Consider the following 27,957-nt stretch of genomic DNA (forward strand, 5'->3'; position numbering starts at 1 on the left):
GGAAGTGAAAGTAGTTTATTGAAGACACAGAGAGAGTGTAGATAGATACACACAGAGTGTCTGGGAGACTGGGAAAGGAAAGGAGAGTGAGTCTCATCTTTGCTTGGGGTCCTGGGTTCTTGTTGAGGATCATGATCCTGATGTGTCTTCTCAGGCATCCAGGAACAAAGACAAGTGGTTAGGTGTCCTCAATGAGGCACTTACGCCCTGCAGCCAGGGATCTTGGTGAGTCAGTGGTCTTGGAAAATGTTTCTGACAATCCCACCCCATCACTCCTTAGATGTTGTCTATTGTGCTGCAAGAATCAAAAGACATCATTAACTCCTTGACCTTTACAGACAGGACACACATCATCTGTTCTATAAGGCAGGTGTAAGGCTAGGCTATAGGTCCTAGCAAGAATAGAAGCAGGAAAAGGAACAAAAAAGCAGCTTTTCATGGAGTCCCTTTAGTTCATCTGTCTCGTTTTCAGTGACTACTACTTGCCCGGCACCATGCTAGGTGCTGGATATGTGATGATAAGGAAAAAAGGGATAATCCTTGCTCTCATGGAACTTATTGACAGATATTAATTAGATAATAACAGCAACAAACAGTCATTACAAACTAAGCTAAGAGTTCTTGGCCTCGATGGGGGAAAGGGAGGGATGCTTTCAGTCTAAGACCTGCAAGGTAAGTAAAAGTTAAGTAGGCAGGAGGGAGAAGAGGACTGCTGCAGAGAAAGAGACGTAGTAGGCAAAGGAAATGACAAGCTCAAAAGCACTGAAGCAAAAAAGTGAGAATGTGAGAAAGTGAAAGACTGTATAGCTGAAGCTTGGTGAGTGTGGGAGAACAGGGTGAAGTGGGCAGAGGCTGGATCTGCAGGGCTTTGGGCCACCATAAGGATTTTGGATTTTATGCTAATACTGAGGGGAATTCACTAAAGGATTTTAAGCAGGGGGTGGCAGTGGGGAGACTAGTTATGAGGCTATTGTAATGGGCCACACAGACGAGGGCTGTGGCCTGCTCTGTGCCAGTGAAGATGCTAGCAGTGCTTGAATTAAAGATAAATGAGGACATAGAGCTGGCAGGACTTGGGGAGAGCTTGGATCGGGGAGTAAGGGAAAAAGAAACTCAAAAAAGTGAGTCCTAGGAATTATGCTAGACTTTTTTAGGTGTGATAATATTCTGGTTATATTTTTTGTTATGTATCTTTTAAGGATATGTATTAAAATATTTACAGATGAAATGGCATGTCTAGAGTTTACTTCAAAACGATACCCAGGGTGGAAGAGGGTTAGTGGATGAGGATGTGGATGGAGAAGGGGTTACCCATGGCTTGATGGTTGTGTTAGGGCTGGATGATGTATACATGGGGATCCCTGACTGTGCCAACTTTTGTGTTTATTCAGAATCATCCATTATACAAAGTTTAAAAAGAGAGAAAGCAACAGAAGGAGGAGAACAAAGAGGTGAGGGGGAAGGAGGGTGAAAGAAGGAAGAGAAAGAGAAATAAAATAAGCCCTAGGTTTTTGCTTAAGCAATTGAGAAGCTCATGGTGTCATTTATTGAGATGGTGAGGAGAATGGGCAGAAGAGACTTGAAGAGGATCATTTTGGGTGTGTTAAGTGACACATTCAGGACACATATTGAGGAATTTGTCAAGTAGGCAATTGGATTTATGCAAATCTGAAGGAAACTGGGGAGGGGAAGGTCTGCTTTTAAAGATTAATATGTAAATAATTAAATCCATGAAAATGGATGAAATTACTTAATGAGATAATGTAGACAGAGGGAGATCTAAGGCTGAACCTAAAGAAACAAAATACAGAGGTTGAGTAGATAAGAAAGACCTAAGAAAGGAGGCTGAGGAGGAACAGCCAGGGGTATAAAAACAAGAAGGCCTGGATGTTGGGATAGCTTAGATGAGATAGTACTCCAAGAAGGAAGTAGTAGACAACTGTTCCTGAGGCTGGTAAGAGGTCAAATAAGATAAGAACAGAAAGAGCTATTGGATTTGGCAATGTTCAAATAAGATAAGAACAGTTTTTATTATGGTGTTGGATTGGAGTGGGTGGAAGAGTGAATGGGAAGTGAGTACATTGAGATAACATGAGCAGATGACTCCGGAAGTTTGGCTGTGCAGCCCCTGGGTGGCTCAGTCAGTTAAGCATCTGACTCTTGATCGCAGCCCAGGTCTGGATCTCGGGGTCTTAGGTCAGGTTTTGATTTTGATCTCAGGGTTGTGAGTTCAAGCCCCGCACTGGGCTCCATGCTGGGCCCTTAAAAAAAAAAAAAAAAGAGGGAGGCCCCTGGGTGGCTCAGCTGGTGAAGCATCTGCCTTCAGCTCGGGTCATGATCCCAGGGTGCTGGAATCGAATCCCAAGCCAAGTCAGACTCCTTGCTGAGCTTCTCCCTCTCCTCCCCGACTCCTGCTCTCTTTCACTCTTTCTCAGGTTCTCTCAAATAAATAAATAAAAACAAAATCTTTAAAATATATAAAACATATATATAAATATATATATAAAACATATAGAGAACATATATATACACACACACAAAATATATAAAACATATATATACACATATATATATATATATATATATATGTTTTTCCCTTGGTTTAAAATATACACATATATTTTCCCCCTTGGTTTTGTATATATTTCCTCCCCCCCAAGGGGAAATTAAGAAGTGGAGTGGGGGACAAGAGGAATAAGAGATGATACCCAGAGATCAGAAACTGCTAACTTCCCTGGAGCCCACAATCCTGCCACTGTCCTGCGGACAATGTCACACGTTCTAGATCTGCTGAAGAGCGCACAGCTGGAGTGGCTGAAAAGGTGCAGCCTTTGGCTCAGGCAGATGGAATCTGGGAGCACCCCATCTCCACTGCTCCTATGGAACCACCACTGCCAACAGTTGCTACACGGCACAGCTGGCAGCACGAACACACCTTCTTCCTCCCACAGTCTGCTCTCCCTGCAGTACTTATTACTGGCAGAACTCACAAAGAAGCCAGCAAGCAAGTGAGCCAGGTAAACGTAGGCTCTTAACCCCAGCAATACAGAGCAAAGAATAAAAGGGTGGGTGAAAAGCTGAGGGGAAATAGATATAGCCTGTGGGAAAGCATGTGAAGCAGTCCTATTAATTTCAGGAACAAAAAGATTTAGTACCCATACTACTATTTAATATTTCTCTAAGGAATTAGATAAAGCAATTAAGCAAGAGAAGGAAATAAAAGATATAAAAATTGAAAAGGAAGAGGTAAATAATTATTACTGGCACAGATCATGTTATGCTTAAAGAACCCAAAGAGGGGCGCCTGGGTGGTTCAGTCAGTTAAGTGTCTAACTCTTGATTTCTGCTTGTCCTGATCTCAGGGTCCCGAGATTGAGTTCCTCGTGGGGCTCCACGCTCAGCTCAGCAGTGAGTCTGCTTCTCTCCCTCTCTCTCCCTCTCCCTCTGCCCTTCGCCTCACTCGCACTCTCCCCTCTCTCTCTCTCTCTAAAATAAATAAATCTTTTTTAAAAAAGAATCAAATAAAAAGAATAAACAATAAGAGCATTTAATAAGATGACTAGGTACAAAACTAACATTCAGAAACAAAAATGATGAGATATATATGCAAATAGAAACCTGTTAGAAGATAGAAGTAAAGAAGAGACTTCCTTTTATATTAGTAAAAAAAAAAAAAAGGTAATATAACTAGAAATAAGCTTAAGAAATGTTTGTTATCTGGGATGCCTGGGTGGCTCAGTTGTTGAGCGTCTGCCTTTGGCTCAGGTCGTGATCCCAGGGTCCTGGGATTGATCCCCACATTGGGCTCCCTGCTCAGCGGGAAGCCTGCTTCTCCCTCTCCCACTTCCTCTGCTTATGTTCTCTCTCTCACTGTGTCTCTCTCTGTCAAATAAATTTTTTTAAAAAGAAGAAATAAGAAAGAAAGAAAGAAAGAAGAAAGAAAGAAAGAAAGAAAGAAAGAAAGAAAGAAAGAAAGAAAGAAATGAATGAATGAATGTTAGGTACCTACATGAAGATATCTTTGAAATACTACTGACAGGACAAAAGAAGATATGAACAATTGGGGAAATAGAACATACTTTCAGACAAAAAAGTATGTCAGTTCTCCCTAAAATATATTTCACATAACCCTAATAAATACCCAGAGCAAACATCACACTCCATGGTGATAGACTAAAAAGAAATAAGGGAGAAAAAGCTGTTGATTTTCTTTTCTCTATACAAAATTCCCTTTGGCCACTAGGCAATTGGTGGGCAGCCTGTGGAACTGTCTGTGGGAAGCTTCCCCCACGCTTCTGAGGGAGGCTTCTGCCAAAAGAGAAGCCACAGCTTAATCATTTGGGGACTTTCTGCTAAGATGCCTGTGACCCCAAAGTCTGGGCTCTGAGACTGCCCTGCCTCAGTGGCAGCCTGGGACCAAAGCCTCGGGAGTACCATCCTGGGCTGTGAGGAGAGCTGGGGTCACCTGCCACCTGTCCTCCCCCACTCCCCTTAGATCACACGAATGCAGGAGCAGGAGGAGCTGTTAGAAACTACAGAAGGCCCATCCAATCTGTCTTCATCTCCCCATTTTACAGTTGAGAAGCTGGAGCCCAGAAAGTAAAAAGACTTGCCCAAAGAGACACGGCAAGTTATAATGGGATCGGGGCTTGCTGATTCTTCTTCCCCACGCTGTCTTTTTCTCCCTTCTTTTCTTCTATTGCTGGAGCAGTGCAGTCTTGAATGTGATAATAAACACCAGTCAGCTGAGAAAATGCCTTTCTTTCGACCTGCAGTCTCCCTCCTTCTCCTGACCAATCTGCCCTTACCCGGAATCCTCTGTGCTTGGCTTCTATCTGGGGCAAAGGCATGTTACAGTTTACACAACCCTGGGGGTGTGCCAGGGGAACCCAATCAGACTTCCCAGCTTGCATAACCAGATCCTGGGGACAGAATGAGGCCAGCACAGACCCATGTGTCAGCCCCGTCCCGGGTTGGCCCCCACAAAGCTGCAATCTGAGATCTATCCCCTTCTGCCCTTCCCACTCCTCTCTGAAATGATCAGCACACCCCCACCCTCAACACACAGGGCCCCAGAACTCAGAGCACTAATGCCACCTGTCCCTTCACTCCACAAAAAACTATGGGGCTGTAGGACCCATGCCCTCTGGAGGGATTCCATGCACTCACTGTACCCTGGCAAAGAGAAAGCAGACAAGTAGGACACAGGGAACAAAGTCCCAACCCAGGAGGAGGAGAGGCTCCCGTCTGCGGCACTGGAGACAGAGAAAAGGCCAGTGTCCCAGCAGAACTTGGCTCCGAGCTGGCGAGTCATGGACGCCCTGGTCCGCCTCCTGCAGCTGCTGGTGCTGCTCCTGACGCTGCCCCTGCACCTGCTGGCTCTGCTGGGCTGCTGGCAGCCCCTGTGCAAAATGTGCTTCCCCTACCTGATGGCCGCACTGACGGCCAAGTGCAACCGCAAGATGGGGAGCAAGAAACAGCAGCTCTTCATCCAGATAAAGGGGCTTGCGGGAGCCTCCGGGAAGGTGTCCTTGCTGGAGCTGGGCTGCGGTACTGGGACCAACTTCCAGTTCTACCCAGCGGGCTGCAGGATCACCTGCCTGGACCCAAACCCTCACTTCGAGAAGTTCCTGACCAAGAGCATGGCGAAGAACAGGCACCTCCAGTATGAACAGTTTGTGGTGGCTTGCGGAGAGGACATGAAAGGACTGGCGGACGGCTGCATGGATGCGGTGGTCAGCACCCTGGTGCTGTGCTCCGTGCAGAGTCCAAGGAAGGTCCTGCAGGAAGTCCACAGAGTGCTGAGGCCGGTGAGCAGCGTGGAAAGGGAATGGGCGTGGGGCAGGCGACAGCTGCAGGGCCGCCCTGGGATCCGGACTCTGGTGCGCGGGCATGTTATACACCATCCACCGCCACCTGCTGGTCAACAGTGAACATGACCGGGCCTCCAAGGGATAGAATAGGGTGCTGTGGAAGCCCGCAGGAGAGCCACTTAACGCAGCAGCTGCGGGGTTCCAGGGGGAAGAGACACCTAAGGAAGTGATGTTTACATTGAGATCTGAGGGATTACGCAGGATGTGGAGAAGTGGGGGAAATAAAAAAGGGTTCTGGATAGAGATATTAGAGTCCATAGAATCCATATGATTTGGAGCTGGGTAAAGAAAGGAGTTGAGGACAGTTTCCAGGTTTCTGGCATGAGTGACTGGTGGAGGGAAAGAGGGAGGGTAGAGGGAAGTCTCAGTTGCTGAAATGAGAGAAACCTATTTGGGACTTGTTAGGTCTGAGGTGCCACTGAAACAGGCAGGCAGGAAAGCCACAGAGGCAGTTGGGAGTCAGAGAAAAATATGGAAGTCACAACCTGTAAATTCAGAGCACATGGGGTGCATGAGATCACCTAGAGAGGGTTCAGCAAGGAGAGAAGGGCGGAAGGAACCCCAGTATTTGTCATGAGTCAGGTGCAAGTTTTCCCTAGGATGTTGGCCAAAGGATAAGTTTGGATGTATGCATCTGAGTCTCAGAAGACAACGTCTCAGTCTGCAGTGAGATCTCTGCTCCTCTCTCTCCAGCTCCCCATCCATCTGCCCTCTGCTAGGCTGTCCCTCAGTCATCCTTTAAAGATGGCTCACCCGTCACCCCCACTGGGCAGCTCTTCACATGTGCTTTTGAGTGGGAGGGGAGGAGCCAGGGCCTACAGAGAAAGTCAGAAGCAGAATAACATGCTTCATAAACCTGGGGACCAGCAACCCCCACTTCACCAAGAGCGGGGTGGAGGTGAGGTGGGAGGAAGGTTGTGGAATGGAGGAAAGAAGTGACGCTAACTTTCTCTTCTCTCCCAGGGAGGAGTGTTTTTTTTCTGGGAGCATGTGGCTGAGCCACGTGGAAGCTGGGCCTTTCTGTGGCAGCAAGTTTTAGAGCCCACCTGGAAACACATTGGGGATGGCTGCTGCCTCACCAGAGAGACCTGGAAGGACCTCGAGAGTGCCCAGTTCTCTCAACTCCAAATGGAATACCAGCCCCCTCCCTTCAAGTGGTTGCCTGTTGGGCCCCACATCATGGGAAAGGCTGTGAAATAACCCTTCCCGGAGTCCTGCCTCCAGCCAGAGTGATCCCCCCACCGGCTAACCTGTCTTCTCCTGAGAGGGATCTAGTCAGAGAAGCAATTCCCCCCACCAGCCCCTCTCCTTCCTTCCCCCATCTCTGCCTGGCGTCTAATTTCAATCCTTCCTTCCAAAGTATAAAAGCTCTATTCCTAACCTGACCACAGGGAGGAAAGCAATATCCTGTCATATCCATGACAAATTCTAGACTGGGTCTCCCAATTTTTGCCCACCCACTGCTAGGGTGGTTCCCTGTCCCTCTCCCTTGTTCCCGTAGTAAGGGTCCCCTTCCTCTTCGAGACCACAGCCATGTGCCTCCAGGAACTGGTCACAAAAGTCATGTGCCCCCAGGAACTGGTCACAAAAGTCATGTGCTCCTGCTGGGCCCCCTGGCCCTCCCTCCCACTGCCACCTTTGTCCTGAGCTGTGGGGGTGCAGAGAAGCAGTCCTCTCCTGGAGACCCTGGAGGCGGGGGAGCAACACTCAGCAAAGAAGCCAGAAGTTTTGTCCTCAAATATCTTTTAATAAATAGACAAAATCCACTAGGTTGATGCAGCAAACTAAGGTCCGAGAAGAGGCAAAACTAGGGAGGGAAGAGCCCCTGAGTCAGCAACACAACCTCCTCCCCAACCCTCTGGGCTTAAGGCACTTTCTGGGGGACAGGTTCTTGGGGTCCTGTTAAACAGGATGAATGGGAGAGGGAGGGATCAGGGTCCCTTCTCCCACGTTTTCATCAGGACATCACTGTCCTTCTCCTTCTACCCCACAACCCCATTCCTGACTTACCACCCTCATCTCACAGTGTTCTAAGGGGAAGTTCTGGGGGATGCTCCTTGTTGAGGGGGGGAGATGCCTATGCCCCTGAGGAAGCAGATCCTGTCCCATCCTGATGGGATGCCAACAACCCACTCTACCCTCTTCACCCCAAGGAGCCATATCTGGGGAAAGGGTGGAGGGGACCTGTGGGCCAGGCTGGGACACAGGGTGCTAGGCGGTGCCTGACACGGGATGCCCATCGGAGCCCGGCTCAGGGTGCCCATCAGCAGTCAGGATGGGGTGCGCATCAGGGCCCTCCCGCCGGGGGCTGCCCCAGTTGTTCCTCAGGATGGTGCCTGTCTTCTCCTCCTTGAACTGCTGCCGGTCTTCCCGCGGGATCTTCACCGCATGGTACTGGGGCACGGTGGCCTCGGGGTACCGCGCCCGCTTGAAGAATCCCATCTGTAAGGACCCCAGGCCAGATGTGAGGAGCCTGCAGGGCTGAGGCCCCCGGGGCAGATGCCCAGCACAGCCCAGCACCTTGCCTCCACCGCTGCAGCAGGACGGAGCTGGGGCGGACAGCGTCACCGCTGCAGCAGGACGGAGCTGGGGCAGACAGCATCCCGTGCAGTGCACGACCCCCACAGGTGCCACAATTCATGCCGGGCCCCCAGGTCCTCGCTCACGGCCAGAGAAAGACCAGGAGGGGCCAAAGATGCAGGACCAAGGACCTCTGCCTTGGGTCCTGGAAGAGGGGGTTGAAGATGGAGCAGCAGGACCATTGGCCCCATTCAAGCCTTTTAAGAGACCGAACAGCATGCCCCAGAACATAAACGAGATCTGAGACCAAAAGATGGCTTTCTGGACCCCTGCCTACTGGGAATGAGTCCTCCCAAGCCCCAACACACATCCCATGTACTCAAATGGCATTTCCCTTGGGGCAGGGCCCTCTGGTCCATGAATAGGGTGGCCTCACCCCTCCCTACCTCATGAAGATGCTGGCCCTTCCATACCAAAGTGGAAATATGCCCCTTGCACACTCACACTCGGGGCCACCTGAGGCTCCTACATGCTCAGACTGCACAGCATGTCCTTGCACATTTGTCTCATGTCCACAGAGAAGCCATGCACAGCATCTTCCTGCACTCCCACATGCTCATACTGCATGAGCCCAGCCACCCCACTGCACATGCCTCCGATTGTGGATACTCACCCTTATAATGACCTCCCGCCCCCGTTTCTAGAGCTCACACCACCCTCGTGCAATCTCATTTCTTCACCCTGGTGCCCTGAATGCTGGGGGCTCTACCACACGCATACATACACACTCACACGCACATACACATGCACACACACGCAATTACCCCACAGTCCCCAGGCCCCCGGCTTCCACAGCCGAGGGCTGCACAGCCAGATGGGCCCGGTGATAGTTGGTGGGAAAAGATGAGCTCTGGCTGCTCCGATGGAAGAAGCCACACTGGGATGTCAAGGGCAGAGGGGAGCAGAAGAGGTGGAGGATGGGAAGACTCAGGAGAGATGGGGCCCTTATCTCTACTCTGTCCCCCTTCCAAGAAAGCAGGGAACAGGGATTCTGGAGCCAGTTTCATGAAAGTATGAACCTCCCCGAAGGCTGGCCAGGTTCCCCGCACTTGGGAAGCTCATCCAGGGGCCCAGTCCGCTGATGACTCACATTTGCCAAACAGTACACGTGGTCTACAACTGGTCCAGGGAGGACTGGGGGCAGTTCTCCAGAGGGCCCCAAAGACATGCATGGTGCCCCACAGCCCAGATGTGGCATGCGGTTCGGGGTATGACAATGGGTGAGGGATGTGATTCTCCGTACTGACATGTGCATGTGTGTGCTTTTGGGTGGGAGCCCCGGCACAAATGGGATTCTGTCTACACTCTGTGCGTATGAAGACGGTTCCATGCAGAGCCTAGTACATGGAGGGTCTGAGTTCAGTCCTGGAGGCAGTCCCTGGAGAAGGTTCTCCGTGCTGTTGTGTCTTCTTTGTCACAGTTTCCTTCCCAGCCTTCCCTGCCATGCTCTGGTTAAATCAGACTCCACTCTCCCGCCTCCATGGCTCTGCCTCCCACGGTCCCACCCACCTCATCTTCCACCTCCAGATCCTATGACCCCACCTTGTGCTAAGCCCCATGCTCTCCAGCTTTCTCACCTCTGAACTCCCTCTGCTCTCTCCTGCCTTAGTGCCTTCTGCCTGGTCCTTCCGACAAAGTTTGCCAACCCCCTAGACTATCAACTCCCAGAGGACCAGATCTGCATCTGACTTCTCTCTGAATCATCCAGAGCCCGACAGAGGCCCTGGGACATACAAGTGTTTGGTGCAGGTGGGCCAAAAAAATGAGAGGGCAGGTGGGACAGAGAAGCATAGCACAAAAGGCCCGCAGCCAGCCAGGGGAGCCCAGCATCCCCAGCCCCAAGCCTCACCTTCCACATGAGCAGCACCAACAGCGCCAGCACCAGCAGCCCGGCCAGGACGGCCAGGAGGATGACCCACCAGGGGACTCCTTCTGCCACCACGGCCACAGGGTCCAGGTAAACCATCACGGGGATCTGGGGAATGAAGAGTTAAGGGAACAGGGGCTGGAGCAGAGGGAAAGAAGAGCTTCCCCACACCAACACGCCCAGGCCCGCAGCTCACCACTGTGGAGGCATCTCTGAGCAGCAAGTTCTTGATAGAAGACTTCACGGTGATGTTGGCTCGGACGATGACTTCCAGGGACTTCACGGCTGAGTACTCCTACGGAAGCAGAAGAGGACCGCCTTCTCCTCAATGCTCCAGGGCCCCCCACCCCAGCTCCCAAAACGGTAAGTGGAATCGTGCCCAATGCAGAGGGCATTTCTGCCTGTCTTGGGTTAAGAGGGTGCTGCATTCAGACAAGGAGAAGGCAGAAAGAGCAGTGGGTCTGGGGAAGAAGATGCCAGCCCCACCGCCATGGTGCTCTTACCTCCAAGAAGGTGCTATTCCAGAGGCGGCCCCAGACGTGCAGCACAGCGGCGCGGTCAAAGCTGTAGAGAGGGCAGCTGAACACCACGCAGCTGGCAGTGCCCCGGGCACAGTCCTAGGGACCAGGACAGGCAGGGCTCTGAGCCACTTGACCCCAGCCCACTGAGCCTCCCCAGGGCCCAGCACCCTGATATAGGTGCTCACATGGACACAGAATCTGCCCAGAGACTTCACGCTGTCCGTCCATGAGCTCCCACACCTTGGACCCCCTACTGCCCTTGTTCCTCACTCTTATCTCTCCCATTCTCCTCACCTGACCTCAAGCTCACCTCCTCCAGGAAGTCCATGGTCCAAAAGAGCAGTCTACCCCAAATCTGGTCTGTCTGGCCTTGGAATACATGGGGAGCAGGGAGGAGGTCTCTTATCTGACAGCAGCAACAGAGTAGCTTCCCCAGTTAATGCTTGTGTTACAGAACAACGGTCCCATTTACTGAGCACCTGCTATCTGCAAGGGACTTATCAAAGCTGTCCTGCAAGGTGCATATTATCATCACCCCCATTTTCCAAATTAGGAAATTCAAGTTCAAAGAGGCCAGGTGCAGGGCACCTGACTGGCTCCATCCATAGAGCATATGTAACTCTTGACCTCGGGGTCATGAGTTCAAGCCCCATGTTGGCCCAAGAAATCACTTAAGAAAAAAAAAAAAAAAAAGAGGGGGGCGCCTGGGTGGCTCAGTGGGTTAAGCCTCTGCCTTCAGCTCAGGTCATGATCTCAGGTCCTTGGATCGAGCCCCAAATCCCACATCGCATCAGGATCCCTGCTCAGCAGGGAGACTGCTTCCCCTCTCCCTCTGCCTGCCTCTTTGCCTACTTGTGATCTCTCCCTCTCTGTCAAATAAATAAATAATCTTTAAAAAAAAAAAAAAAAAAAGGAGGAGGGAGGGACACCTGGCTGGCTCAGTGAGTGGAGCATGAGACTCTTGATCTTGGGGTTGTGACTTCGAGCCCCACATTGGGTGTGGAGATTACTTGAAAATAAATTCTTTTTTTCTTCTTTTTTTAGATTATTTATTTATTTATTTATTTATTTATTTATTTGACAGTGCCAGAGAGCACAAGGAGGGGGAGCAGTAGAGGGAGAGGGAGAAGGAGGCTACGGCTCAATCCCAGGACCCTGGGATCATGACCTGAGCCAAAGGCAGACTCTTAACCAATTGAGCCATCCAGGCACTCCTTAAAAATAAATTCTTTTTTTTTTTAATATTTAATTTATTTGACAGAGAGAGATCATAAGCAGGCAAAGAGGCAGAGAGAGAGGGGGAAGCAAGCTCCCTTCTGAGCAGATCATGACCTGAGCTGAAGGTAGAGGCTTAACACACTGAGCCACCCAGGCACCCCAAAAATAAATTCTTTAAAAAAAAAAAAAGAGGCCAGGTGACCTGGCTCAGTTTGCACAGCTGGCAAGTTGGTAAGCAGTAGAACAGGTATTTGAATCCAGGTCTGTGCATTCCTATGGTAAGTCCAAACCCACTGAAGGAGGTGGAGGCTGTCCCAGGAGCTGCTGGGGGACCAGGGACATAAGCCCATCTCCTTCCAGATCTGACCTACATCCATTTGGCCCAATCCCACCTGATGATCCAGTCTGCCTAAAAATTGTTACAGGGGTGCCTGGGTGGCTCAGTCACTAAGCATCTGTCTTCAGCTCAGGACATGATCCCAGGGTCTTGGGTCGAGCCCTACATCAGGTTCAGACTCCCTGCCCTGAGGGAAGCCTGCCTCTCCCTCTCCCACTCCCCCTGCTTGTGTTCCCTCTCTCACTGTGTCTCTCTCTGTCAAATAAATAAATAAAATCTTTTCTAAAAATTATGTTATATGCACCACACTTCCTGTACAGGAGAAGGGCTTTGAGAGCATTTGAGTTCTTTGAATTGTCTTTCATTTTGCCACTTTCGAGCAATTAAAGAATCCTTGGTCAGTTTGTTGAGAAGTAATTTTAAGTAAAAGAATCCATTTCCAAGTTCTTCTTAGAAATGGAGGCCTTTCAGGGGGAAATCAGCCACGTGGAGAAGGCAGAACAATATCCATAGCAGGGAACCGACCATGATGCAAGTTTACGCTACTCCCCTGTGTGCCTCCCACCATGCTCTCCAGCAGCAGGGGAGCTGAGGGCCCCCATGAGAGGGTGTGACAGTGGAGCTCCCTTCCAGACAGACGACGCCAGACCTGGCCCAGCTGTTCACATCCCCCTACCAGCAGTCTCTTTGACTCCTTCTATTGCCCGCCCTTCCACACCTGGGTTTCCACCTCCTCGCAGCCAGGCCAAATACCCACAATCTGTCCGCTCCACACTCATGGCCAGCGCCGTCCTACGAGGGATGAGCACAGAGTGCATGCTCATTGGCTCAACACATCCACTTGAAGAACAAAACTGTGCCAAACAAGGAACTGATTGTGTGGCCAACTGGCCGCCAGCCAAGACCCCCGCTCTGGGTGAATACTCGGTGGTCACAGGGGAACCCATGCTGCCAGCAGCTGCTTCACAGTTGTGACATAAACTGTCTTGTCAACTCGCTCCAGGTGTGTGACCATCACGCCTGTCAACGGGCCAGCCTCCTGGACACCCAGCGCCATAAAACTCCCTGTCCCCCCACATCCTCATCACCAACACCCCGCCTCTCATTCAGACTGCCCCATGCTTGCCCTGCCCTCACCAGGGTGATGTTTCTCTTCTTCTCGGCAGAGGACACCGGCCACCAGGATGTGCTGGGCTCTGGAGGCTCAGGCAGCTCCTCCTGCTCGGGCTGCTCCAGTTCCCGCCTCCTCCTGTCCCTGCTGTCCACATTCTGGATGCGGGGAATGTGAGCAGTGAGCATCACTCTGAACGCAGCAATCCCGAGACGGCATCTCCTCCCCACTGCCTTCCTCCGGGCCTCCCACAGCCCCCACAACATCCTTTCCGAGGTCTAACCCCCCTCCACCCTGCCTCAGTGGTCCTGACCACCCTGCCTAAGCCTCACCAGTTGGAGGATGTTGGGCCTTGGGGAGCAGAGCCCCTTCTGCCCGGGCCCCTGCCCGCCCTCCAGCTCCACCCGCATGGGGTACAGCAGCCACTTCCCGTTCGCTATCTCATGGGGCCACATGATGTTGAGGAAGGCAGAGCCCAGGGTGTTCAGCGACTGGCCTTGGTTGGAGACCTGTGGGCAGAAGGGAGTGTGAAGGGAGGGCACTCCGTTTCTAAGCGGGCCACAGATCTGCAGAGATGGAGGGGACAAGAGCTGAGGGGAAGGCCCCCGGAAGCAGAATTTCAACAAAGACTTGGGATCCTAGACCCCACCAGGCACCATTCTCTCCTACCCCAAAACCAGGAAGGCCTGGAGATGTCCCTGAGAGGGTGGGGAGGCCCCAGCTAAGCAAGGGCAGAGTTCTAAAGAGAGACATCAGTCCTCCTCCCCCTTGGCCCCATCCCTCCGCCAAAGACCCTGACATTAAACCTTCCCAGGACCCTCATGGCCTACCCAGACCAGCAACTGAGATGTCCACACAGAGATGACCAGGAAATGGTCAACCGAGGCCCCCAACACCAACACCTGCCCACAATCAAGGTCCAGGAGCAAGGAGAGGCCTTGAACTCACTGGACTATCATGCCACCATACGGTAGGAGAACTACAGCCTTGTGACATGTCTCAGCCTCTCTCTGCGCTAAGAAGGGAGGGGCCCGACCAGGGGCCTCACCAGGAGCACTCACCGTGACCTCATACTTGACCTTGCTGCCTATATCCCGCTCGGACTTCATGGCACTCTCGCCCCGCACCACACCAGAGAAGAAGAGCTGCTGGGGAATGGCCACCCTAGTGGGGAAGGGTCAAAACGAGGGGGCTGAGGAGGCCTGGGGCCTGGCTGATTGGAGGGCCAGGAGGCAGAACCCAGGCCAGAGCTTGGGAGTAGTAGTGCCCACCCCTCGGGCCAATGTGCCCCTTTGGACAGAGCTTACCCTGTGATGGACAGCGGCAGCTCAATGAAGACGAGTGCTCGGACAGAGACGGGATGAAGCTCCTGTTCGCTGATCCTGGTTAAGTGGGCAGGAGCACACATTGGGCAACAGGGCACAGGTGCCACCCCGAGGGCTCAGATGAAAACAACAGAGCCCCATCCAGGTGGACACCAACCCAGCTGCCCTTCCCCTCACCACCGCCAGGTGCCCCCAGGCTCACGTAGCCAACAGCAGCTCCACTTCCAGCTCTGTGGTCTCGATAGTGATCCCTGAGGTGCTAAGGATCAGGTAAAAGGTGATCTAGGCCAAGAGTGGAGAGTGATTAGAGTCCGGGAAGGCTAGGGGGTGCAGAAGGGCTCAGGGCTTAGAGAGACACTCGGACAGGGATAAGGCTGACACACCAACCTGGGCACCTCTCTTCATGGGGTTCCCCAGCTCACACTCGACATGGGAGGCATTCTCATTGGACAGGCAGAGCGGCTTCTCCTGCAGTGGGGAGAGAGGGAGAGGTCAGTCTGGGTTACCGGAGCCCCCGAGGAACCCCACCACACTCTGCCACAGGCCCTCACCGCAGGGTCTAGGGCTCGGACTCCTGAGTAGTGCAGAGAGGCAGGGAGGGTGACCAGGAGCTGGGCTTCATGAGCATCATCCCCATCAGCCTGGGGCTGGGCTGGATCCGAGGGCAGGTTGGTGACCGTCAGCTCCAGGCCAATGACCGGCTGCCCGCTCAGGGCAAACAAGGCTGTTGTCCCATCTGCATCCCTGGAGGTCAGATCCCACTCACACTCTAAATCTGAACGCCTTCCTCTGCCTCTCCCTGCCTCTCCTGCCTCCTCCCCTCCCACCTCCGCTCCCTGGTCTCTCCTCCCACTGGCTCCCCCACAGAGCCCTCCCCACCAGGCCAAGCCTCAGGCCTTCCCACACTCGAGAGAACCAGACGGGGAGCCAGGAGACCGCTATTCCGTCCAAGTTCTTCTACCTACCAAGGAACTTAACCTCTCTAGGCCCCTGTTCTCCATCCACAGAGGAGCTATTGGTAGGAGTTACCATTATCATTATACGTCCTGGGAAGGTGTATTCCTTGCCAGGAGAGACTCTGTGGCCCCATTGTTGACCCTCATCTTCTGACTTATCAGCCTCCGCCCTCCCTCGGCCTGGCCCTCCTGAGGGGACTTCCTTCTCTTCCTTGATCTCTTGCCTTCCCACCTCCACCCCTGCCACCCTTCACTTCCCCTCACATGGGCAGAGGCTGGAACTCCGTGTCACTGACGCGGGCACAGAAGCGGGCATGGACCAGCTGCAGGTTGCTCTGGCAGATCTTGTCTTCGCCACAACCTTGCTTCAAGAAGTGGATCTAGGGAGAGACGCGAGGAGAGGGTCATTCCTAGGGGTGAGGCAGAAGGCGAATGTGTCGCCATGGGACACAGTGGGGTGGCGTATCACAAGATGAAGCAACGGGGCTTCGACTCTCAGATCTGCTGCTCACTAGCTGTGTGGCACTGAGCTGGTCAGTGAACCACCCTGAGCTACATGGCCCTCACTGAAGTGAGCAAGGGATGATGCTGAGGTAGAGGCTAGCAGACCAGCCCACAGCAAGACCACATCTCCCTAGCCAACACTGCATGTGACTGATTCCGGATTTCAAATGTGAAGAGAAGTGAAGGGCATCACTTTCAGACTGACCAGAAGAGCTTCATGCTCCCCCTTCCAACTGACAGGGATGGAGGTGACCTAAGGACCTTGGAGGCCACGTCTGAAGATGGCAGATCCCCGTCAGCCCAGGCCCCTGAATGAATGCATGGAATGGGGGATCAGTGTCCCCTCGAAGGAGGAACATGTGATCACTTGAGCTATTTACCATGTTGTGGTCTACTTGTCACAGCACCTAGAGACGTGAGGAACTGCTAGAGTAGCATGTGAAAGAGTTCTGGAAGCTATGAATGCTTGTCACTGTGAGGGATGATGATCATTACTCCTTCCAGCTCCTTCTCCTGAGCTAAGCCAGAACCCATGCTCACCTCTGCCCGCTGGGTGCTGGGCTGGTGAGCATTGAGGATGGGGGCCACTGGGGGAAGCCCCTGCCCAGGAGCCTGTCGCCGAAGTCGTGGGGTCTGCAGATTGTAGGACAGCGTCACCACAATGGCCCGAAGCTTGTCTTTGACATTCTCCTGGGAAGAGGGAAGATGGACATGCATACTAGAACAATCCTCAGGCACTGGCCAGACCTAGGACAGATTCTGAAAGCTGTCAAGAAGCTTGAGGAGCTGAGAGAGAGAGGTAGAGACCAGAGTGAGGGGGAGGGAGAGCAACTGAGGTGGAAAAGGGAGGAGACCAGGATCCAGGGCTTTGAGGACCAGGTGTGACAAAAGAAACTGCCGTCTCCATCTTCAGGGAGGACAGAACTTATACTCTGGACACAGAAGGCAGAAGATACAAGAAGGCAGCAGGTGAGGAGGAGGTCAGCCCAGAAGGGAAGATTCCCAAAAGTTGAGATCAAAGAATGAAGTGTGAACATGTTAGGGAGGAAGCTAAAAGGAATCAAAGAGAAGAAATCATGTAATGACAATGACTCACAGAGGCCAAGGGGTCAGGGCCCACCTGTAGCTGGAACATGGTGTCTCCACAGACTCGGTCATGCTGCTGCTTCAGCCACACAGTGCCTGAGGCCTGGTGCTTGGGGTCATCTGGGCCACGGCTCAGGAAGGTCACACGGGGGACCTGGCCCCGGAGCCTCCGGTCTGTGTCTCCATCTAACACATAATCCAGGGCTGTGGTGTGTGGAGAAGAGAGAGGAGCCAGTGAGCTGGAGAACTGCTCTCATCTGACCCCATCTCTGAGACGCCCTTCTCTCCACCTCAGAGTGACCCACCCTGAAACACAACGGGGTGGGAAGTAGCAGGGGGACCTCACTCACCCACAATAGGGCTGTAGCTGCTGGGGCTGGCAATGTAGCTGAAACAGACCCTCAAGTCCACACTGTGGGGGCAAGGGGAGCTCCTGAGCCAGGCAAGGCTGACCGGCCAGCGCCTCCCTGCCGCCCCAGCTGCAGCCCCACACTGGGCAGGGAAAGGGAGAGTGGGGGAAGTGGGCCCTGAAAGCTCCCTGCCTCCCCCTGGGCCCCGCCTCACCAGACAGAGTGGCCAGCAGCACAGTTAGGCTGCTCGAGGTCGATGGCTCGGGGAGCAATGAAGACCTCGTGGGACACGTGAAGGACAGGCCTGGCCCTGGGGAACGGGGAGTTGGGCACAAGTAACATGAGACTCTGAGGCAGGGAAAGAGAGGAGCAGGCCTCAGGGAGGGAGAGGCTGAGGCAGAGGAGAGGGAGGACCTCACCTAAAGAGCACAGCCATGTCAGCCAGGGAGCCGACCAGTAGGTCTGGGTAATGGTTCCCATCCACATCCAGGCCCCCCGAAAGGGAGTAGCCGAAGCTCTTGACACCCACAGCCTCACCCTCCAGCACCTGCGGGACCAGACCATCAGCTCCCCCACAGCAGCACCCCCAGCTCCACCCCCTGCCCTTTGCTGTTGTGCCCCCCCAACTCCCCCCACACCCACTCCCCCCCACACCTCATCCCAACGAACCCCCTCACCTGGGAAGGTTTAACAACAACCCCCAGGCTGCTCCCGTGGTAGATAAAGACTTTCCCATCCCCATCAAAGGGAGCCCCCACTGCGATATCTGTAGGTATGGGAAAAAGGTAGTCAGACTTGGGGCGGGGGTGGGGGATTGGTCATCCTGACCCTAACTTTCCCTCAGTCACTCAGTTCTATATAATATGTTTGTTATTTTACTGAGAGGCTACTAAGTCCTGGGCACCTTGCACACATCATTTTTAAGCCTCTTAGCTATTCTCTGCAGATAGAACCAGCTCAGAAAGTTCACTTGACCCAAGTCACACAGCTGGTAAAGCTCAGGATGACGCCAGCCCAGTTTGCTCCTGTCCCGGAGCCCTCGGAAGGCCTCTCCCTGGACCTCTGAGGCCCTTCCCCATCCCTGCCTCTGCCCCTCCCTCCCCCAAGGCTTTCCAGTTTCCAGTCACACCTGCAAAGCCATCTTGGTTGATGTCCCCCAAGACAGCCACGCTGATCCCGAACATGGAGTCAGGAGAGCCACAGAGCCGGAGAGGGGAGACCCCAGCCCAGTGACCCCCCTGGTTCAGGTACACATACACGGCACCCCCCAGCTCTTCTTGGCGTTCAAAGAAGTAGGGGGCGCCCACTACCAGGTCTGCCCAGCTAGGGAGAGACAGAGAGATGGAGACAGTCAGTGTGGCTCCCTCCCCAGCCATGGGAGTCAGAAAGATGCCAGAGGCCCAGCCTCCCCCAGGCTCCACTCCCCTGTGGCCACTCTCACCCATCATTGTTGAGATCACCCACAGCCAGCGAGTAGCCAAAGCCAGAGGTCAGGCGTTCCCCAGACAGCATAACTTCGGGCACCAGGCGGCTGGCACTGTCCTTGCGCAGAATGATCACAGCACCCTTGTGGTTGGCACGGGGGGCCCCTGCCACAAAGCTCAGCTCCTCTGCACGCATCAGACCCTTCCCCGAGTCAATGGAGAAACCTGAGTGGGGTGACTTAGCAGTGAGCCCTCCCCAAAAGACTCAGGAGCCAAGGTGTGTCTGGGCTCCCCCCACTCCACCCCCTCCTCACAGGTCTGGAGCCAAAAGGTACAGGTGCCCTCCAAGTTATCACCAGCACAGCTGGACTGCTCTGCCTCCCCCTCCAGGGGCCTGGCTGTCCTCCCACACCCAGAAACTGGAGTTTGGCACAAGAAGTGCAGTGAGGTCAGCCTCAGGGACTGGGGAACAAAGAGAAAGGCAATGGCTAGGAAGGCCGGCCGGCTGGGCAAGAGCAGAGCAGGGCACCATGCCTAAGGTCCCCCAGGGAGCTGCTCTCCCCTCTGCACACCCAGGAGGCCCCAGCCCCATCGGATGCACCTTCTTTGCCCCCTCCTCCCACCATGCTCACAGGGAGAGGAAGTCTTCACAAGGATAAACGGGAGAGAAGGGGGCGTGGGAAAGAATTTGATTCACCCAAACACCTCCCAGGCCTGGTTTCCTCCCCTTTGTAGAGGGCTGCAGACGAGACAACGAAAGAGACTTACCAGCAAGGATAGACCTTTCTCTGGCATGTGCCCACCATCCATCTCTCAGAGAAAGTCTCACTAGAGCTCTACCCTCCTTTTCCAGTACAGTCTCAGCCCACCTGGTTCTTTCTCCATGGAGACCCCCCGTTCACAGCCCCCTAGGCCATCCCCCCCTTGGGCATCTTCTCAGGCCTGGTCACCGGGCCTAGCGCTTCTTTGAAATTTGGGCCCAATATGTCTTTCCCTGGGTGTGTGTTGGTGAGGGCAGGGCAAGAGAGGAAGGGAGACCAGGCCAAGCCCACAGGGCCCAGGGGGACATGGTGGGAGCTTACAAACCTAAGTAGCTATTCAGGGCCAAGTCTCCGGCTGGTCCTGGGAGCCGGTCAGCAGGGTCCAAAGTTTTATACACCAGCTGGTCAGGGTCTGAGCTATCAATGTTGGTCACAAAGAGCAACCCTGCGGGGGGCAGGTGGGGGGACACACCAGGGAAGGAGGAAGGGCCACAGAATGGGGAGACAGAGCCAGACATAATGGCAAGAAGAAGGCAGTAGAAGAGGAAGAGGGAGAGAAAGAATATGTGAGAGACAAAGAGACCAGGGAGATGAGAATCAGAGACAGAAAGACAGAGAGAGAGACAGAGACAGAGACAGAGACAGAGACAGAAGGATGGGAGCGTGGAGAGGGAGGACAAGAAAGAGGAGCAGAGGGTTAGAGCAGCTCTGGGCCAGGGAGGGATCCCTACCAAAGTAGCTGTTGGCAGGGACCGGGATGAGGCGGGGGTCCTGCTCCTTCTCACCCCCCGCCTCGTAGGGCCCGTCGTCCAGGTGCGCCAGGTCCGCTGAGCCCTGCGCACAGAGCTCCACCCTGGCAGTGCCTGCAAGGACAGACCTGTTAGTGCCCGGGGCGGGGGGAGTGAGGAGCCCCTCTCAGGCCAGACGCTGGATCCACAGGCACACAGGGAAGCCCCTCCTCTCCTCTGCAGCACCCTCACTGCCCCTGGCCCAGCCCAAGCTTCTGGTCCCACAGACTCGCCACCCCACTCACCGAGTGTCAGCTCAGCCAGCGGTGGCGTGCGGAGACGGGAATGGGAGTGACGCGGTGAGGCTGAGGTGTTGGAGCAAGCAGGCCCAGCCGTGCATGTGGGGGCTCATGCTGGCTTGGTGGGGAACACTCGGCCATTGGAAGGAGAGGAGACACCCTCGCGTGTGTGTGTGTGTGCTGGCGTGAGGGGGCTGGCAGACGTGGCGGTGCCCCAGGGCACCATGGCTGGGAACGTGTGGGCATGCTTGGCCACGTGCTGCCCCCCAATCCCGCCTCTGAGGTCAGAGGACATTTTGGTTCCCTTGTCCCCTCCCTGAGGAGTGACTCACCCTTCCAGTTATAGGTTCCCGGGGCCCCAAAGAGGAGGTAATGGCTGTCGGGGGAGAAGGCAGCAGCTGTGCCCTGCTGGCAGAACCCAAACTGCTCGTGGCCCTGGGGGCGCCCCTCACAGAACTTCCATTCCCCACCATCCAGCTCATCGCGGATGGCCAGGTCTTGGCTTAGCACAAAGCAACGACCGATCACATCCCGGGTCTCCAGGATCTGGTCCACCCGCTGCCGAGCCTCGTACCGGTGCGCACAGGTCTGTGGAAGGGGGCGACACAGGGTCATGCCCCCCCTACACCCTGCCCCATGTGGGCTGGTGACCGGCCAGAGCCACACAGCCCACATGAGACGTTTGGCAAGCGCATGGACACACATGCATCACTTGGGGACCACCCCCCACCCCCACCCCCAGCATTAGGCAATATACACATACTTATCCCATCTGCACTCACTGCCTTGCACTGTAGGAAGACGCCTTGTTCCACATTCTGCCTGGACCCCCAGGTACCAAGCCAGCACAGGGCACTCGTGCCTCCATGATCACGCCCTATGCGCCTATCCCCGACATGCCAAGCTGTTCCTGGCTCTGGACCTTTGTCAGTGCCACCACTTTGCCTGTGAAGAACCTCCTCCCCTCTCCACTCTTGAAGCATTGCTTATTCTTGAAAGGCTGGCTGAACTCTACCCTCCACCCCCTGCTCCCCCCACAGGAGGCTTTTCTCACTACTCCTCCTTTGGACTTTCACATACTGGGGACTGTACCGCTCACTTAACATTAACCATATTCTGGGGCGCCTGGGTGGTTCAGTCAGTTAAGCATCTGCCTTGGGCTGGGGTCATGATCCCAGGGTCCTGGGATGGAGCCCGCATCAGACTCCCTGCTCAGTGGGGAGTCTGCGTCTCCCTCTCCCCCTCTCCCACACATTCTCTCTCTCTATCTCACTCTGTCAAATAAATAAAAATTTTAAAAATCTAAAAAAAACATTAACCGTATTCTGCTCCCACAGTGACTCGGATTATTAATTGTATTTGCATGTATTAGTGATGATACAGAGAGAAACAGACACAGAAAAACAGAGAACAAGAGTTTCCAGAACTCTGCAGTAGGCTTTGTGACCCATGGACCAGGCTTTTCCTCCATCTTTATGTTTCCTCTCTCAGGAACTAGTACAATGCCTGATGCTTAAAAGGTTCTCAGTAAGAGTTTGACAAATGGATAGATGGATGCTTAGATGGTTTTAACTTTGTAAGGACAGGCACTATGTCTTATACCTTTGGTCCTGGGAATCAGGCCATCATACCACACACCAGCCTGTGTTCTATAAGCACACCTGTGCACACGCACACACCATCACGCGCACACCCCCCACCCCTGCCTACAGTCACAAAGAGCGGTACTCACCACAATCTTGCCCCCAGGTCCCTGGCTCCGAACACTGACTCCCAACCACTGGTTCTCCTTGCTCTCCTTCTGCACATCAGCTGGAGGCAGGACAGCAGGAATGAGGAGAGGGAAGAGGAGGCCGAGTCCTCTCCTGCCCTCCCCGGGCCATGCTCCCTCCCCAGCCCCACGGGGTCCACACCTCCTCGGTCAATGTCCACTCTGTAGCAGTCAGTCTCTTCCAGGCTCAGGGGGCAAGCGAAGAGGCCTCCGGTGCGATTTGCCTGCTGCCCAGGCAGAGCCAGCGCCTGTGGAGCACCCACCAGTAGCCTGCACAATGGGGCGGGGGCGGAGTTAGCAACCAGAGCGCTGTGCCTCCCCAGTGCAGCCCAGACCTGACCCCTCTGAACCAAGCCAATGTTAAGAACTAAGGAGGAAGGCCGGAAGTCAGTTTCCCCGAGTCCTGGCAAAGGGCACATTAATACACTTGGCAAAGCAATCATCACATTACATATGCACATACTATCTGGATGAGGGCCCACATGCACTGTAGATACACACACGCATGCCAAACCAAGTGGCCTGGCCAGCGCGGCTAGTTTGAAAGAACCGCCTGTTCCCAGCACCTGTTCCTGACCAGGCCTTCCCTACCCACTTCCGGGCCCCAACCTCAGGCTCTGCCCTCCTCCCCAAACCCAGTCCAGTTGGAGCCCTCCCAGAAATACCAAGGATGCTGAGAGCAAAAGTAACAGGGGTCCTGACTGGCACCACGAGGTGACCCAGGGACCAGTTTCAGAGGCCAAGCAAAGGGGTCAATATGGGTCTGTCCCCCAGCCCTTCATCAGGGACCCATCAGAGACCCTATCCCCCCTGCAACATTGCCAGCCTGGGATTCTCTCTGTCACTCTAGCTGGCATAGAGGTAGGGGCAAGTTTCTCATCTGCCCCCCATTTTCTGCTCATACCTCCCCACATCCATGATTTTCCCCTTTCCTCCCACCCTCCCTGCCCCCACCCTGTCCCCTCTCCTACCTCCCCCTCAGACGCTTTCCCAGCTACAACTTTCTTGGCAGGACAATTTTCCATGATCACAGCCAAGACTTCTTCCCCAAGGGAGGACTATGCTGGGAATGGAGGCTGCCTGGGCCTCCTGGGGCTGAACCGCAGGCCAGGAGTGAAGGAAGGGGTAAGGTGAGGTGACTGGCACCCAGCTGACTACAAGGATCTCTCTTCACAGAAGGACAGACTCAAAAGTGGAAGCAGGCAGACCTGGAGGCCTCTGTCCCACACTCTTTTCCTCCATCTCCCTTTCTGGGGGACAAGGCCTGAAGTTGTGTCCAGCAATACTGCAGACAGGCATCTACGGGGCACTGTGCCAGTTCTGAGGGGGAGGGAAGGGCACAGAGCCACTCTCCCTTCCCACAGCTCTGGTCTCTTCACAGCTGTCATCCCGCATCAGAGCCAGTGTCCAGAGAAAGGAGGGGGCGGGGAGCAGCAAGGAAGAGGGCATGCATTTGGCATTCATTAACAGCTATGTATTGAGAACCTATCATCTGCCAGGCCCTGGCGAGACCAGTAAGTAATAGTATCCAGCACCTACTATGGGTCAGGCCCTAGGCTAGATGCCAGGAATATGAGGAACTAACATTGGTCACCCTTCACCCAATGCTCCAGACATCAGGCTAGGCAACTTACATGCATTCTCTCACTGAAGCTTCACAACAATCCTATGTGAGGATTCTTCTCCTGTCTTTCAGTTGAGGAAACCCACTGAGATGCATTAAGTAGGATGCTGGAATTCAAATCCACACCTGCCTAATTCCAAAACCCATGCGTTTTCCACCATACCCAATGACGGGCCATCTCCAGAACACTGTGACAGACCACTCCAGAAAAAGAACAGGAGGAAGGGGAGGGGAGGGTACCCCACACAGAAAAGGAAACCAGGTGGTATGGCCAACCTTCAGACAAGTCCAGAATATCCCCCCTACCTCCAAACTCAGAGATGGCCATCTCTTGGAGGACTGGGGCTCTCTTATTCACCCAGCGCCTCCGCTGGTCAGCACATAGCTAAGCACCAGGAGAAGCTAATATCAGCATTCAGGGTTCACATCTCCCATAGAGGTCTAGAGTAGGGAGGGTGCTGGAGGAACGGGGTCCCTATGGAGGAAGAAGCTGGTGTGCATACATACGGCTAACCTCACTCTCAGCAGAGAACAGACCAGCCCACTCTTCCTGGAACAAGAGTTCCCACACACAGCTTCTCTAGTCTCTCCATTTCTGCCCCAGCCACACACTTTTCTGACCATCCCCAGCCACCCGGGCCTCTGGACAGAACAGGAGCCACAGCTGCAGCCACTGCCTGCAAAAGCACCATCATGTGGGCAGCTGGGGGCAGCGGGATTCCCAGGGGGCCTGGCTAAGTGGAAGCAAAGGAGTAGCCCACTACCAGCACACCTCCCGATTCTACACAAACTCCAGGGCTCTGACCCAAGGCCTGCCCTTCCTGACTCTCAATCTGGGTGGCCCTCTGGGGAGGGTGCTTGGCCTGAAGGCTGACTCAACCAGGGAGATCTACCCAAGCCTTTGGATCCAGGTTTGCAGTAAGGCACTGAAGCTATTCTCTAGCTCGGTGAAGCACAATAGGAGAACCACGGTGCTAACACTTTCACAGCACTCCCTCTGGGCCTTGCGCTATTCTAAGGGTTTTGTATATACTAAGAACTCTTAAATCCTACAACTCTATCTGATAGTACTATCATATATACTATCAAAACTCCATTTCACAACTGGAAGATATAAAGGAGGCTGAAGCTACAGAGCAAAGGTTAGACTTCAAGGTCTCATCCAGGGGCAAGACTGAAAGTCATCGAAATGGGTGAAGCCTTTCTTTCAATCGGTGGATGCTGGTGAAGGCGACTGGCAACTCAAAAGGTAGAGACCCAACGAGCAAGGAACCTGGCCTCTCACGTGCCACAAAGCAGCGGAGCACCCCCTTGCTGGAGCAAAAGCAGGGTTAGGCAGTCAGGCTCCTCGGGGAAAGCCCCCAGCTTGGCTCTGGGAGACCGAACCAGGGGCCACTTTCAGAGAGGAGGGGGAAATAACAAGAGACCAAGCTATTAAAAATAACCTAGAATTTGCCTAGAAATAGCTCAGAGAGTTCAGCATGTCCTAAAAAGGCCTCCAGTCCTGGAACTCTGGCAGATGGGGGAAGAAGGGAGGGAGGGAGACAGAGATGAGGTAGGAAGCAGATGGAAGGCTGAGGAAGAGATGAAGTCAGTTGCTTTCTATCTCTCCCAAAGTTTGGGGGACCACTGACCATGCTCCCTGATGACAGGGATAATGGAAAAAGGAAGCTTAGAGCTACCCCTCCTCCTCAAGCAAGCAAGGAAAGAGAAATGATCTCCTGTCCCTACCCTCTGCCTCCAAGCCAATAGTATGGGAGAGAAGACAGTCCCAGTGGACAGCATTGATCCCATTAATGGACACTTAGTGTGGCTTAGGCACCAGCCTAGGAGAGAAAAGCCCCCTGGCAGGAGAGGGTGGGAAGCTTTCTTCCCCTTGTCTCTCTTCCTAAAATCATACATGTAGCAGAGCCAAGAGCACAAGAAACATGACAGACACAGGCCCCACACATTATGTATCCAACTCCCAAGAGTCCTGAACTGATTAGAAAATAACTAGAATTGTCCTCTGCCCCTCACTCCTCCCTGCCTTCCCCCACTGCTGAGATTCCTAGACCTGGAGGAGGAAGGGGAACAACCTGGCCAGCATCCCTCCTGGGTCTCTCTCTGGCGGCTGCTGCTGCTGCTGCTGCTGCTGCTGCTGCTGCTGCAACTTAGGGGGCTCTGTTTCCTGCCACTCTATCATCAAACCATCTAGTACAGGCTGCCATACCCTCCCAAGTCCTCTTCCAACCTTTCTTGAGCCACAAAATTAAATGGCAGGGCTCTCCTGGCCTCCAGTGTCCTACTGTCTTCTTTCCATCCCATGGCAATGCTCTGACGGGAATTTATTTCTGGAGTCTACCTTCCATCCTCCCATGGTGTCTTCAACCTCTCTGTCCTTTCCCTCTCCTCCTGCCCTAAGGAGACATAAGATGCCCAGTCCCCCTTCCTGAGGGACTCTAGCCCTCTGAAGGAGGGGAGTCACAGACCCTGGGAGTGAAGCAAGGATGCAAGCTGGGGGAAACCTGCCAAGACAAGAACCTCACTCTCCAACTCAACCACAAAGCAAGACCCTGGGTCTCAGGCCCTGAGGGTACGTCTCTGGACCCCCGAGAGATAAGGCAAGGTTGAAGTATGAGATATCTGTGGATAGCCTGAGTGGTCGTGGGGTTGGAAGACTGAGAGATGGAGTTGGGGGTGGGGGAAAATCTGTAGCTCGGCCACGGGGACTCTGGGCGGGTGCGGTGACTTACCAGCTCTGGGGTCGGGGCTGCAATTGCCGGTGCAGAGCCACAGAGAAGCCGAAGAGGCTACCCGGCTCGCCCTCCTTGCGCAGGGCGCCCATCACGTCCAGATTGAAAGCGACAGCCCCCGGGGCGAGCAGTCCGGCCATCAGGAAGCCAAGAAGGTAACAAATCCCGGGGGCGCCCAGAGGATCGCGGCCCGGAGTCCCGGCCATGCGGTGAACCCTGAGCGTGCTCCCCACGAGCGCAAGAAAACTCGCTCGCGCCGGGAGCCCCAGGTCCCCCACGGCGGGTCTTTGGTCTCGGGTCTCGCAGGTGTTTCAGGGGTCTCGCAATCTTTCCCCTCGCGGCCCCTCTCCCTCCGCTCCTCCGCCCCGCTGCTCCACCTCCCCGCTGCCCGGCTGCCCCAGCACCAGGATGACTGCAGCAGCCGCAGCCCCGGCGAGCGCTCGGGCTCCCGCCTCCGCTCCCGGGAGCACCGCCTCTGCCCCGCCCTCTGCCCCGCCCCTCGCTCGCGCGGCAGGTGGACGCTTCGCGTAGTGGTAAAGGGAGGTCCAGGCTGGCGACTCCGGGTGGGAACCCGCCTTGCACGCCAGGATCTCCACCCCGGCTTCGGCCCTGCCCCCGCCTGCGCTCTCCAGTCCCCCCCCCGACTCCTGCCCAAGCCCGCGAGTGGTGGGGGCGGTGCCTGGAAATGGGGAGGGAGAGAGAAGTACAGAAAGAAAGGGATCTAAAAAAAAAAAAAAAAAAAAGGAGGGTAAGAAATGATAAGTGCTTGAGGCTAAAGGACAGTCTGGGAAGAGAGATGTACACATGGAGATGAAAGGGCAGGTCCTGTGTCGTCCTTTGGTGCTCCCTTCTCTCCACGGTCACGTAGAGCGCCTAGTATGCTGTTC

The 27,957-nt window shown here is 54.2% G+C and overlaps 2 protein-coding genes and 1 long non-coding RNA gene across 8 annotated transcripts; 1 reads left to right on the top strand and 2 right to left on the bottom strand.

Moving 5' to 3' along the window:
* LOC308346893 lies at window positions 1–5,867 on the bottom strand. Of its 2 annotated transcripts, none has more exons than XR_013967210.1 (2): window positions 5,225–5,867; window positions 1–295 (listed from the first exon to the last, which is right to left on the bottom strand). It is a non-coding gene; the product is annotated as an uncharacterized lncRNA (long non-coding RNA). The 2 variants fall into 2 exon arrangements; XR_013967211.1 differs by having other exon boundaries at window positions 5,175–5,867.
* Window positions 5,313–7,639, top strand: TMT1B (thiol methyltransferase 1B; the record flags this gene model as incomplete). Its single annotated transcript, XM_080809975.1, has 2 exons — window positions 5,313–5,810; window positions 6,837–7,639. 2 exons carry the CDS (start codon window positions 5,313–5,315, stop codon window positions 7,071–7,073), a joined length of 735 nt encoding a protein of 244 aa, XP_080666101.1. The 3' UTR covers window positions 7,074–7,639.
* ITGA7 (integrin subunit alpha 7) lies at window positions 7,604–27,495 on the bottom strand (the record flags this gene model as incomplete). 5 transcript variants are annotated; one of them, XM_080809974.1, is made up of 26 exons in its annotated part: window positions 7,604–8,315; window positions 10,303–10,428; window positions 10,517–10,615; window positions 10,824–10,937; window positions 13,534–13,665; window positions 13,840–14,016; window positions 14,569–14,671; window positions 14,815–14,889; window positions 15,035–15,114; window positions 15,220–15,300; window positions 15,384–15,576; window positions 16,053–16,168; window positions 16,833–16,982; window positions 17,413–17,582; window positions 17,729–17,790; window positions 17,943–18,038; window positions 18,148–18,275; window positions 18,406–18,494; window positions 18,858–19,051; window positions 19,170–19,377; window positions 20,239–20,358; window positions 20,645–20,776; window positions 21,273–21,528; window positions 22,673–22,752; window positions 22,854–22,981; window positions 27,071–27,291. In XM_080809974.1, the coding sequence occupies 26 exons, from the start codon at window positions 27,274–27,276 to the stop codon at window positions 8,085–8,087; spliced, it is 3,546 nt and encodes a 1,181-aa protein (XP_080666100.1). In that variant the 3' UTR covers window positions 7,604–8,084. The 5 variants fall into 5 exon arrangements, 4 of the variants coding, with proteins under 4 accessions (XP_080666100.1, XP_080666099.1, XP_080666098.1 ...); XR_013967209.1 differs by lacking the exon at window positions 20,645–20,776 and having other exon boundaries at window positions 13,934–14,016; window positions 27,071–27,469; XM_080809973.1 differs by lacking the exon at window positions 20,645–20,776 and having other exon boundaries at window positions 27,071–27,495.
* Between the last annotated feature and the right edge of the window lie 462 nt (window positions 27,496–27,957).

The sequence above is a fragment of the Martes martes genome, assembly GCF_963455335.1.
Source record: "Martes martes genome assembly, chromosome: 8".
Taxonomy (NCBI): Eukaryota; Metazoa; Chordata; class Mammalia; order Carnivora; family Mustelidae; genus Martes; species Martes martes.